The sequence below is a fragment of the Lampetra fluviatilis genome, chromosome 9 (assembly GCF_964198595.1).
Source record: "Lampetra fluviatilis chromosome 9, kcLamFluv1.1, whole genome shotgun sequence".
Lineage (NCBI taxonomy): Eukaryota > Metazoa > Chordata > Hyperoartia > Petromyzontiformes > Petromyzontidae > Lampetra > Lampetra fluviatilis.
The window spans coordinates 1651343-1663539 of record NC_136283.1 but is presented as its reverse complement, the minus strand read 5'-3'; the positions used below and the strand labels follow the sequence as shown (position 1 = coordinate 1663539).

The 12197-nt window shown below is 49.7% G+C and overlaps 1 protein-coding gene across 10 annotated transcripts in view; it reads left to right on the top strand.

Moving 5' to 3' along the window:
* LOC144934103 (calcium-activated potassium channel subunit alpha-1a-like) overlaps positions 1 to 12197 on the top strand; it is a 106397-nt gene that overhangs the window by 49100 nt on the left and 45100 nt on the right. For all 10 annotated transcript variants that reach the window (XR_013637132.1, XM_078859497.1, XM_078859494.1 and 7 more), the window contains exons 15-16: positions 911 to 1020; positions 2380 to 2448. Coding sequence is in view for 9 of the 10 variants with exons in the window: in XM_078859497.1 (XP_078715623.1) it covers positions 911 to 1020; positions 2380 to 2448 (179 nt within the window). In the remaining variant the exon portion in view is untranslated. The remainder of the gene's footprint in view (positions 1 to 910; positions 1021 to 2379; positions 2449 to 12197) is intronic.

Below are 12197 nucleotides of genomic sequence, written 5' to 3'. Positions count from 1 at the left end.
AGCGCACGGCACGACCATCAGCTCGCCAGCTCGGAGGTCAGAGCCTTGAGCCAGCGCCGCTGGGAGGCTGGGTTCGAATCCGGGTTTTCGGTCACCCCGGTGACTTAATAGCGGGTTCCTCGACGAGTAGCGAGCCGATGATGTCAGGCCAGCTGCCAATGACTGTGCATGAAGAGCGAGCGTGTCAACTTTGGCCTTGCACTTACATTTGGATTATTTCCAGCTCGCAGTTAAATATAAATCGGTTTGAATGTCATGCAGCAAACAAAAAAAAACAATTGCCCTCCTGTAGCAGGGAGGGTGAGAAAACACGGAATCCCTCGCGGGGATGACACATCACGTGATGACATTTAACAGTAGTTCTGTGATCTAGCATTCCCCTCGGACCGTCTCCCCCCCCCTCCCCCCCCCCTAACACTGCACCACTCTGAGATTAGTTTTGTCTCACGACACTGACAGTACAATTTGGCAATAAAATTGTAGGAAAACACACAACAGCAAAAACAAAAGACGTGTTATTAGACGTGGCGAGTGTGCCGCTGTCACCGGCATCACAATGCTCCCTGGGGGTCGATGCCATTGACAATGGGGATGCGTGCCTCCCCCCAAGCTACGGTTTTCTCGCCGGGCATTTTGCACACTTACATCAGCCGGCTTGTCAGAAATGACAGTTACACCACTAACAAGAACTTGCAGTGGACGCGGGCGGTTTATTTTTCTCGGTGGCTACGCGACATCTCGCTGGACCATGGCGTTCATGTCCAGCCATGCAAATCGATGCGACCGTGGGTGTGTGTGTGTGCGCGCCTCAAGGTGCACATGGCCTGGCACAAGCGTCGTGGTGACGTCACCACTACATAGTGGTGAATGGCGGTTGTTGTTGCCTCTGCGTGTCCCTTTGCCGCACCAGATCGAAGAGGACACTTGGCAGAAGTATTACCTGGAGGGAGTGTCCAACGAGATGTACACGGAGTACCTGTCCAACGCCTTCACGGGGCTGTCCTTCCCCACCGTTTGCGAGTGGGTCTGCGTCCCCTGCACCACCACGATAGCGCCACCACCACCGCCGCCACCACTGACACGGCCTTGAAGGAAAGGAGAACACGACATCGGCCGTTGGCGGCGTTCACAATGACGAACCGCGCTTCGCTGCGCCGTTACCGCAGCCCGCAATCCACACACGTGCCTCGACGCCCTGGCATTGACGTCAAGTGTGCAGGCGGTGCAATTGCACGGCAGTCACAGGCCCCCACCCCCACCCCGCCATGCCAACCTTCTAGGAGGGCTCCATTGAACTCTCACTTTCTGCCAGCAGCAGTAGGAGAAGCAAGCGATTTCCCATGCCAATCACGAGCAGCACCACCTTAAGTTCCAGTGCTCGCGGCCCTCCACGGCAACCAGCTTTGCGTGATTGCTAAGCGCCAGCTGTAGCAGCGGATTAATTTGTGTTTCAGCAGACAATAGATTTGTGAACACGGAGAAAGTGGACCGTGCGGTGAGTGCAGACACTGTAGTTGAGCAGCACTGACCAATGTTGTGCAACTTTGTGATGTAATACATTTCAGTTCCGTTGTAATGAACATTGCCAACGTTTAATTAAGATAAGGGTTTTATGTTTATGGGTGGGAGACTGTTTGCCCATGGTCACACGAGACCCACCGCATTGGATTGACCCGCAAACGACACTCATCCGTCATTGCAAGCATCTTAGCCGCACTAATTGGGTAATTGAGGGGGGAAATTTGCCTACCTGGCAACATCAGCACTGCATTTCTAATTTTGTGCACACAATCACTTTTGTCACTGCCAGAGAAGTGACCGAGGTGGTATCGACTGCAAACTTGGTATACTTATGTCATACTGATGACAATACTATATTTTATCATTAAAATAAAAATAAATATTTTTTAACATTCTTTTTTATATGTTATGTTTCGGCTTGGGTCTCATTGTCCACGGTCAACTGAGGTTGGCTGTAAATGACCACGGTTCCTTACGTTATGGCAAGCTTCGGGTTCACTTCCTTGAGTCGTGGAGTTCTTCAATTACTAGTACGGTACATTTCATTAAAGCGTGTTTTAAAAAGTTTTTTTTTAAATATTACTTATTTACTTGAAAGGTATGCTCGCCCATCAGTATGATGAGGAATCTTTGCCATTGCTCGATTTCAAAACGACAGGGTTAGTCGCAATCTCCGTGGCACCAGTAAATGCCGCGTTATTATTGTACATACTGTATGTTGAACTTCTTTCGCACCGTACGTAGCCTCCCGTGCTAATTGGAGGTGCGCGGGGTGGAAGGGCAAAAAAAGTATTAAAAGCCCTATGGTGGTGGTGCACGCCGAGCGTTCGTAGTGACGGCCGTGCGTGTGTTTTGCAGGCTGGTCTTCATGAAGCTGAAGCTGCTGCTCATTGCCATCGAGTACAAGTCGGACATGCGAGAGAGCAGGCGAGTCGTGCGCATAAAGTTCGACCGTCACGTCCCCCAATGCCTCGTATCGAAGCGATAATACAAAGCGGAAAGCCATACAGAACAGCCCTAGCGTTCCATTTTACACATGTACATGTTGATTAGTGCATATGCAACTGTTAAGCGAAAGGGGAGCGGTGGCGCCACGGTTAGCGCCATGTACTGTGAAGCCGATGACTGGAGTTCGATTGCGGTCCACGGCTAACGGCAGTGGCGCGTGGTTTCTGAACCGGTCCTGGTGCCCCCCCCTCCATTCACCAACCGACATTTGCCCATCAGTGGACGGACAAAGGTGCGTGAAATAACAATTATTTGGCCCTTTCGGTAATGTCACGTAGAAGAGAAATAATAAAATAATAAAATAATAAAAAATAAAACAATAAAATAAAATTCTCACGACGTTTCGGCCACAACGCAAGCAGAGAATTTTATTTTTTTGTTTTATTGTTATTATTTTATTATTTCCCTTCTACGTGACTTTACCGAAAGAACCAAGAATATGAATCCCTGCAGTCACGAAATCTTTACATCGAAATTCTTTGGCCGTTTGGATTTGAACAGTCACCCGTTCGGTTTTCAAACCACCGGGAGAACACTTCGTGCCGTGGCCACGGTGAATGAAGGACCCCCGTCTTGACGCGATGAGCAACTTTGGCAAACAACATCGGCACCTATCGAGGCACAGATGCCTAATGAAACACCGTGAAGGTGTGTGCACGAATGTTAGAAGCTAATCAAAAAAAATGTGTTGATCACACAAGTTATTGTTGCCCGTGTATATTTAGAGTACAATTTGTAGGGTGACAATGAATGAGAAGAGCTGTGAATATACCTTGGGGACACCAGCCTTTAATTAAATAAACACAATTCATTGACTCCAGTGAAGTTATTGAAGCGATCGTCAAGATAAATTGGACCTTTAAAAGACCTCATTTCCACAGTTTCGAGATTATATATTTTTAAAAATAAGTGCTAAAGTGTGGACGAATGGGTAACGGTGGCACGCTGCGCTACGAACCCAGATGTAGAGTTTGATCGGCTACCGTCAGCGGCCTAGCGATTTTTCAACCGGTGCAGAGTCTCCTCTAGGTCGACTTGGCCTCAAGAGTACCAGGAGCGGTGCATAAAACATCAGTAGCGGGGAGACAAAAGGCGGCCGTCCGTGCTGGCCACACGACCCGTCCCCGCGTGCAGCTTCGCCCGTAGTTGCCCACCAACAGCACTTTCCACGAAGATCGACACGCTTGTTATACCAGTGGTGCCTTTGCGTGAGATTACAGTGCATTTGCAAAGTTGGCGAAGTGCGTTGACAAGTAATGGTCGCTGTTTAATATCCCCAACCACGGCAAACCCACGCCAATGCGACGCTCACAATGAGTTCACTCCACTTTGCTGTAGTCAACTTTCACTATTTAGTAAAAGACTGGTGCCCAACAAGTTGCCATTTATTATGAATGTATATTTGCATTTTTCTTTATTTTAACGACCGCAAATACATTTTACATGATTACTTGTGTTTATGCAGATATTTCACACTGCGCTTTTTTTTTGGAGTGTTAGGTTTTCTCTCCGCACCAAGCACCTGATGTTGAACGTTACACCTACCATGCTTAAGAGTCAATCTTTGCTTTAAGACAGCCGTTTTATTACCAGGAAAAATCTCTATACATCTACAAAAATAACGCGCAATTTCCTAATGTCTTTATTTCAGCTGCCAAATGCGGTATGATCCACTACACTCGGTTACTCACCTCTGGTTTGCCTGCTTTAGAAATGGAATTTGTGTCCGTTCTGTGCCTGCGTATGCATCAAAGTGATTGTACCGGGCATATGTACGTCACGTGTATTACTTATTTTAAGTCCTCCTATTGCACGTCGGTGATCATCCTTCCACGTTTCCCCTCCCCCCTTTCCCCGTCGTATTTAGTGTCGTTTTGCCCACCCACGTTTACTTGAGCGACGAGCATCTTTGCTTGCAGACAGCACATCCCACACCTCACCTCACCAACCGGACTTCTCCCTGCCAACTACACCCCAGGCACCAGCAGACACGGTGGCGAGATGTTAACTGCCTCGCCTGGTATACAGGAGGTCGTGGGTTCGATCCCAACCCCGGCGCCTGCATATTTGGAGTTCGCATGTTCTCCCCGTGGATTATTTTTTCCGGGTCATCCGGTTTTTTTCTCCACCCACATTTAGAGAATCAACATCACACGCTTAGAGTATTTGGCTCCTTGAAATTCCCACGTGATAAGCCACTTTGGTTGAGCTATCATTTGTGGCCAGGTCGCTTCTGAAAAACACAGCTGTAAAGCTCAGCGGGCCTTACCTGGTCAAATAAAAAAAAATGTTGTTTTAGTATAACCAGAACACGACACCACGGCTCTGCGCTCTGCTGCACTGCGTAGCGTTTGGCATGATGCTCGCCTCGTGGCTCCACGTGGGGCCGTGTGCCGGGTAGCCAGCAGATGGCAGTGCCAATTGCCGCCTCCTACCCCTCGAATGCCCCGTGGGTTCTCTCTGGCTTCTCCAGTTTCCTCCCACGCGAAATTAGCACGTGGAGGAAGAAACATTTCAATTGACCGGTCGTCATACCGAACAAGACACGGCAGGCCACGAACTGTCGGGGTCAAGCTCAGCCTCACGACATAGCTCTCCACATTTAGCCTTCTATGCCATTTCCAGACATCCTCTCTCAGATTAAATATGCTGCACGGGTTGTACTGCGCGTTGCTCGGCACGACGTCCGACGTTTCGCTCCGCACGCCGCAGTTCCCTTCGGGGGAACCGAACCGAGCTGCTCACTTTCTCCCTCGACCACGGAAGAAAGTTGCCAGATGCTGACATTTACCGACTCGGATTGGGCTCGGCTCCTTGCCGTCGGCCGGCCCGTGGCGAGTTCTTTTCATAAATCGTCGAATAGAAATATCGGACGTTGTGCCAAACACGCACGACAACCGCGCGACGCATCGGCGAGCCGCGCAGCAAAGCCCTCTACGCAGCGGCAATTCCTTTGCCACGGCACGCGAAATGCAAATTAAATCACGGGGTGGGCCCCGCGTGCCTGGGCCCAGCTGCGAGCTCATTATTAATGATCAAGCAGCAAGCCGTCGCACATTCATCTGCGTTTGCCGACTAAACTAAATGCCCCCCCCCCACACCCCCCGAATGGACGCACACGATCTCTGACGGCAAGGCAGCAGGCTTTGAGCTTGGTTAGGAAACTAGATCGGCGACGAGGTCCATCCACGCACGAGCCGGGTGTAACGGGCGTCACGTGGCAGTGCCAAGTGTCGCCCCCCCCCCCCCTCGTACACAGCTCTCTCCGGGCTCCTGCCACGTGAAGTCATTCATGACATTGGCCAATCCCCAGTGGCAGGAACCTGCCGATGAGTTTTGACGTAGCGAAACTTTCCTGGGGCAAATAATTGCAATCGACAAAATAACCTGTTCTTGGTTCTTTCGGTAAAGTCACGTAGAAGGGAAGTAATAAAATAATAAAAATAAAACATAATAAAACAATTATTTTATTACTTCCCTTCTACGTGACTTTACCGAAAGAACCAAGAAGATGAATCCCTGCAGTCACGAAAGCTTTAAATCGAAAAATAACCTGTGTTAACGTCGATTTCACGAGTCTCCTATTTAGCTTTTTGTATAATCCTGACAGACCAGTTACACCGTCAACCTTTTTTTATGTATAACCTACATCACTCACTGCATTTTTCTCACAAGCAAACTCCACCATCCGTGTTCCTGCAGGACATATCCCAGACACGTCACCGTCAATGCCCCGTTTGGGCGCCGTTCCTCACCGCATGCACGTTCATTACTTTCCTTACAATATGCCTGCTGCTGCATGCCAATTGGTTATTCAGTGATTATCTCACAGCATGCCATCGTGATGAGTCTGTTGTGCAATATATGGACGGCATGGAGGAGCGGGCACTCGCCAGTAACATCTGGGTCACCACCAGTAGCAGTGTTTGTTTAACCAGCCTATGGGTACAAGGCTAGAAAAACGTTCGTTTGGCAGAGGCAGCCCCACTGGTTTCAGGAAGTCTGTCCCCGTGTCCCGAAGCTTTTTTGAAAACTGGCATTTTGTCCATGGAGGTTTTTGTGTTAGATCGCGTAATTAGAAATGTGCCGTTAAACCTGCCACCACCAACACGGCCAATTAGTAAGGCGTCACGTCAACAAAACATGCCAATTCGTTACTAGTACAGCGCCACCGATGCGTTGGAGAGTTAACCCACATTTACAATTAGAGACATTTCGCCAGTAATTACAAGCATCATCAGGCGACAGCCTGGTGGCGGGTTTAACGACGCATGAAACCGCGGCGTGATCCAACCCAAAAACCTCCGATGGATAACATTGGCCGCGAAAGCCTCCTACATATTAGTTGAGCTCGCATTTTGTCGCAAATTTAAAATATTTTGACAAGGGGCGGGGCTACCCATGTGGGGGGCGGGGCTACATGAAAGTGGGCAGGGCACCGAGCGAGGGGCTGCTGCCAGCTGAGACTGCCACATGGGTCCAGTTGAGCCTCCGAGCAACTCTTTAGCCTCTGCCGATGATCCCCAGACCGCCGATTCGGCGTGCTTAAGACAAACGCTACTGGATTATGCAAGGTCTGGAAGCCTAATAGGATGGACTCCTAAATATATTTAACGCAGATAACTTTATTTATTTGAATACGGGTGGGGTGTAATACCAGGATTAATGCGCTCACCGAAATGCTGCACTGCGGCAGTAGGCGATTTTTCTCTTTGCAAAAACGCGCAGAGAATCTAAAGTCAAGCTGCTGCCTCCCTGCCACTCGCGCCGATTGTCCTCACCCGGCGGTCGCTGGGAGCATTAATCGTCGTTAGCTCCGAGCAGCTTCCGTCATTAGCCGTGAAGCATTTATCGTCATTAGCAGCTGTGGAAGAGGCTCGCACGTCTGACATCCTTTCAATATCGGAGCGAGCACGTGTCTCGCCGTAGAGCACAAGGGAAAGCTGTGCATAGGGCCACGCGAAGCAGCGTGTAACAGGAGCAAAAACACGATGTATACACGAAGCTACATCGGGCAGCCTCGTGATTCGCGTGTTAATGAAACCTCTTGTAAACGCCAGAATGCTTTGGGTCTCGGGCAATGCATAAGCGGTTTATTATAAAGGGAACTGGAACAAAATGTGCTTAGAACATTATGGAGGAAGCAATTAATCACGTAATTCTTAAGTGCCTGCAATGAGCCGATTGTAACGACGGAGTTGCGTTGGCTCACCCTGTGCTGCACTTAGCGGTCAGCCATCGACTGGGGTAACTGAAGCCAGATGGTGGCGACGCGACGAACAGCAGACGGAGGTCAGGTGTCGACTATGCGGCAGTGGCAGGGTCTGGCGGTAGGAAGCGGAGGTGTTCGGCAGGGGGCCGAGTTTCCCCCTTGACAGTTCTGTGCATATCGTTTGTACACAGCCATGAACTGGTGCCACCCGGCGTGCTATCAGTCACAGGAATACAATTAAATAACGATTTTGCTAGACTATTTCGACGAAAGTTAAAAAAAATCTAAATCTGTGCGTATTACTGCCTATGGACAGTGGACAAGGAAAATGGATAACACTATATATTTTATTCAATATCACTAATGTATTACGATATGTACACTTGGAATTACAGAGGGATGGGGGGTTAGAGGAACTCCTGGATCAGAACGTACGCAGGTTCGACATCATACGGACTGCAAAGAGAAGTGGGCTTGGGTAGGACACATCACGAGGCGATGGTGGTGACCAGTGGTCGAGACGAATCATGGAGCGACAGCCAAAGGGTGGAACACACCCCCTCAGACGGCATCCACCGTGGAGATGCAGGGATGAAAATCGGCTCGTACGCAGGAGCCAAATGCAGTGTTCATTTATAAGGGTGGCAGCAACGGTGACAGCTTGGAGGCATTCATCCAACAGTGCATAGATCACGAGTGACGATCGTAATTTAGTGGTTCCCTGTGCCGACTGATGTGTACCGTCAGGCTCGCTTAACCCCGCCACTCCAGTCATGTTCGAATGACCAGCATCCTTGTGGGAGATTAATGTTGTTTGGCAGTCAGCAGTGCCAACCCACACCCCATGTACTCTCACCCACCCACACACACCCAGCCACCCCAAACAGAAATCCCCCCCCTCGCTCTCCACGACTACCACACCAAGTGATGGAGAACACGGAATTTCCAGCCGGCACCGCGTGTCTGCCAATTATCAGCAGCAGGTGCCGGTCTAATATTTGCAGAAACGATCGGCAGCGGCGGTGGCCACCGCCAACGACTGCCAGCTTCGTCATGGATAAGTGTTATTGCGACAGTTATGGTGAAAATGACAATGACTGAAACAAATTGCCTAACTAATTAGGATGCTATTTTGTAATTGGCCAGGTGGCTCGGCAGTAGATCGCCACTCAAATTTGAAAGTTCAAATCTTCGGTGGGCATCGACTCAGCCCAACATCCCTCGGGGTTCAATAAAATGAGTACGAGGCAATTGCCGGTAGTTGAGCCATGCATACGACTCGCCCCCGCCATCGGAAAGTGAAATTGTCACAGTCCAAGAGCTGTAAACGGGAAAGTTGCATTAATCCTCATTTGCGCAACTACTAACCTAATCTTTGCGTCTTTCGGTAAAGTCATGTAGATATAAAAAATAAATCACGACGTTTTGATCGCAACACAAGCAATCGTCTTCAGGTGAAAAATACAGCAGGCGAACTGCTGAGGAAGAGCAGCCGAGGTGCATGGATAACAAATACAAATCCATCAAAGTGTAGAGGTCTTCACTCTAATCATAATGTAAAATGTTTAAAGCGCCCTTACAACAATGGTTCTCAGGGCTTGACAAAAAAAAACTCTTAAAGTGGACGGCTGAAGTGGGTGGATAAACGATGCAAAGCACAAGTCCATCCCAGCAGACGTTGCTGGAACTTGGCATTGAGTGCAAGAGTCAGCCAGGCAGGATGTCACCAGGAGGGAGGATGGTCGGTGGGCGAGACCAATACATGGGGACAGAGGGGGGGGGGGGGCAGCCAAAGGAGGAAACAAACCCATAAAAGGATGCCCACCGGTGGAGTCGTTTAATTTCGTTTTTCAGATAGCCAGAGCTGGAGTTTGCAATGGTAGAACTCAAGAGGACGTTAGATGGCTAGGGAGTATAAAACACACCCCTAAAACAAATTGCACTAAAATTATACACTCGATAATCATTTAGCAATCGCATTTGCAAGTCAGTTGCGAATGTGGTCCGAGATGTCCCCCCCCCCCGCCGCCATGAAAATGAGCACGTGCACGAGAGTTGAGTTACAGGTCAGGACAGCCGCCGATGTACGGACGCATTAGCGGCGTCACTGCCGTTAGCCTGGTCACTTGCGGATGGGTGGAGTTCCACGCGTGCGACTCCGTCGGGGTGACTTCGCGTCAGTTTGAAGGCACGCCACCACAAAGGGTTTCTATTGGAGTCGGGCAGTTTTATCTAAAAGGGAGCATACAATGTGAATTTAATCGAAACGCACACTTAGTGGCAACCCAGCACATTCCTCAATTGACACGTTGAAAACAAGGCCGTCTTGGAGAGCCCTTCCAGATGTGCGCAGAGTCCACCTTTCAGAACCATTCGGATTCCAGGGGGGCGGGGTATGAAAACCTCGCGATTTTAGCCCCACTTGGTTATACTTTTGGGTTCTGGAATTCTTGAGTCCTTGGGCCCATGCCCCCCCCCCCACTACCCAGCCCCCTTTTTGCACCGCAGAAATCAGATTTACCAGCTTGTGTGCAGGGCAGGTCAAGCGACAACCCACCAGATGACGCCTTGCCATACTCAACAATAATTTCACTTGTGGTCAGACGCCACAGCAGTCGAACACCACCATCCAGCACTACAGTTCGCACCATGCAGCAAGCCAGCGAGTCGGCCCCAGTCCACACGCAGTGTTTCCGAGCGGCGAGTGCGGTCGCCCACGCTTGCACAGATCCCTCTTCGCCACAGGGCGGCGCTAGAGACAGACGCCTGCCCTTGACGGTCACTTCGACCACTTCCCGGGTCCGAGCCACACGGAATCACTCTTGTCACAAGGAATGCCGCGTACAGCATAAACTACACAGCCTGACGTAGTTTACTCACAACGTAACGTCTGGGAGTTCCCAGTGCACTGAGTCGACTTTGTCAACGCAGGCCCACACTGCTTTTGAGACTCCTGCCGGTGCTGGTGCTCCCCTCCAATGCGGATAGTTATATACACAGCGCCTGGCCACCCGCAGCCAATGGAAAAACAGCTCCAACCCTAAGCAATGACGCCTCGTCACCCGAGTAAATTTCTCCAAATCAGAACTCCGCACACGGTTGCAGACAATAGGCTACATGATTTGAAAGCATGCAGGATCAACCAATGTTGATGTTGAACAAGCAATGCATTTCCGACTGGGAAAATGAGTCATCCCCCCTCTGCACGTGCAAGTCCCACCAATCGGAAGCAAGGGTGGTAATTCTGTACTTTTACTCACGACGACCCACTCTCCCGCACGTGCAAATTGAACCAATCAGAGCTAGTCGCGTCTAATTGGCTGCCACGCATGCATCTCCAACCAATGGGTGATGCGACTGCGAGACGAAGCTCAATCATGGCAGTCACCCCAAGTGGCAGCGTGGTCCAAAAACATGGCCGAACTCTTGAGTCCTGTCAAGTTACTTTAACAACATCACACTGATGTTTGGGGGATGCCTTAATACAGCAGTGGGTTGATCATGGCTGCCGCTGATGATGAGGCGCAAGCTTCATTCCGTCGATGAACACAAGCTCCCTTGGGACTCGGGATAGCCTCTCACCAAATCGTTGGAGGACTTCTCAGCATACGCAGGATAGCCAGACGGGTGCGCCTTCTGGCAACGAACGGTTCTTTTGAATACTCATGAAAGTCCCGTGCAAGCAAATACCATAACTTCTAAACCAATAAGAGCAAGAGATACCCTGTTTTAACAAATATCCTGGTTAGCGTTTCCATACTACATTGCTCCCGTAATGGACAGTATGTTACATATATATTGGTGGTGCGGTGATCAGTGCCCTACAAATGCATTCGTGGAGTCGGTCCCACTCAGACCTCCTTGCACACAAGCTGCGCTGGAAATCCGTACATCGGAGTTTTTACTTCACCTTAGACGCTGCCCATTCAGCTATCGTCCGTTAAAAAAAGCCTCATCTTAGTTTTTATTTGGGCATTTTTCAGATTTTTTTTTATCTTTCTGCATTTTATACATACTCGGTAATCTTAGCTTCATAATAGATGCGAAGTTCAATCTAGATTTGAAGTTTTCGTGACTGCAGGGATCCATACTCTTTGGTTCTTTCGGTAGATGCGAAGTTCTTTATGTACTGCATGTATGTGTATGCATGTATGTGTACTGTGTGTGTACTGTTTGTGCGTGCATGTATGTGTACTGTGTGTGTCATGCAGCAGTTAGCGCACCGCGCTGTGAAGCCTGTCACCTATGTTCAATTCCCGGCCACGGTTAACATCAGTGGCGAGTGATATCTGAACCGGTTCTGGACCTCCCTCTAGGTCTACTCGGCCTAAAATGAGTACCAGGTGCAGTGTGTGTAAACACCAGCGCCAACGGTGACCAGGCATAGTTCTGGTCACACAACCCTCTCTGGTGCCTTGCCGGCCTTCATAGGTGCTCGGTAACAGCACGTTCCCCA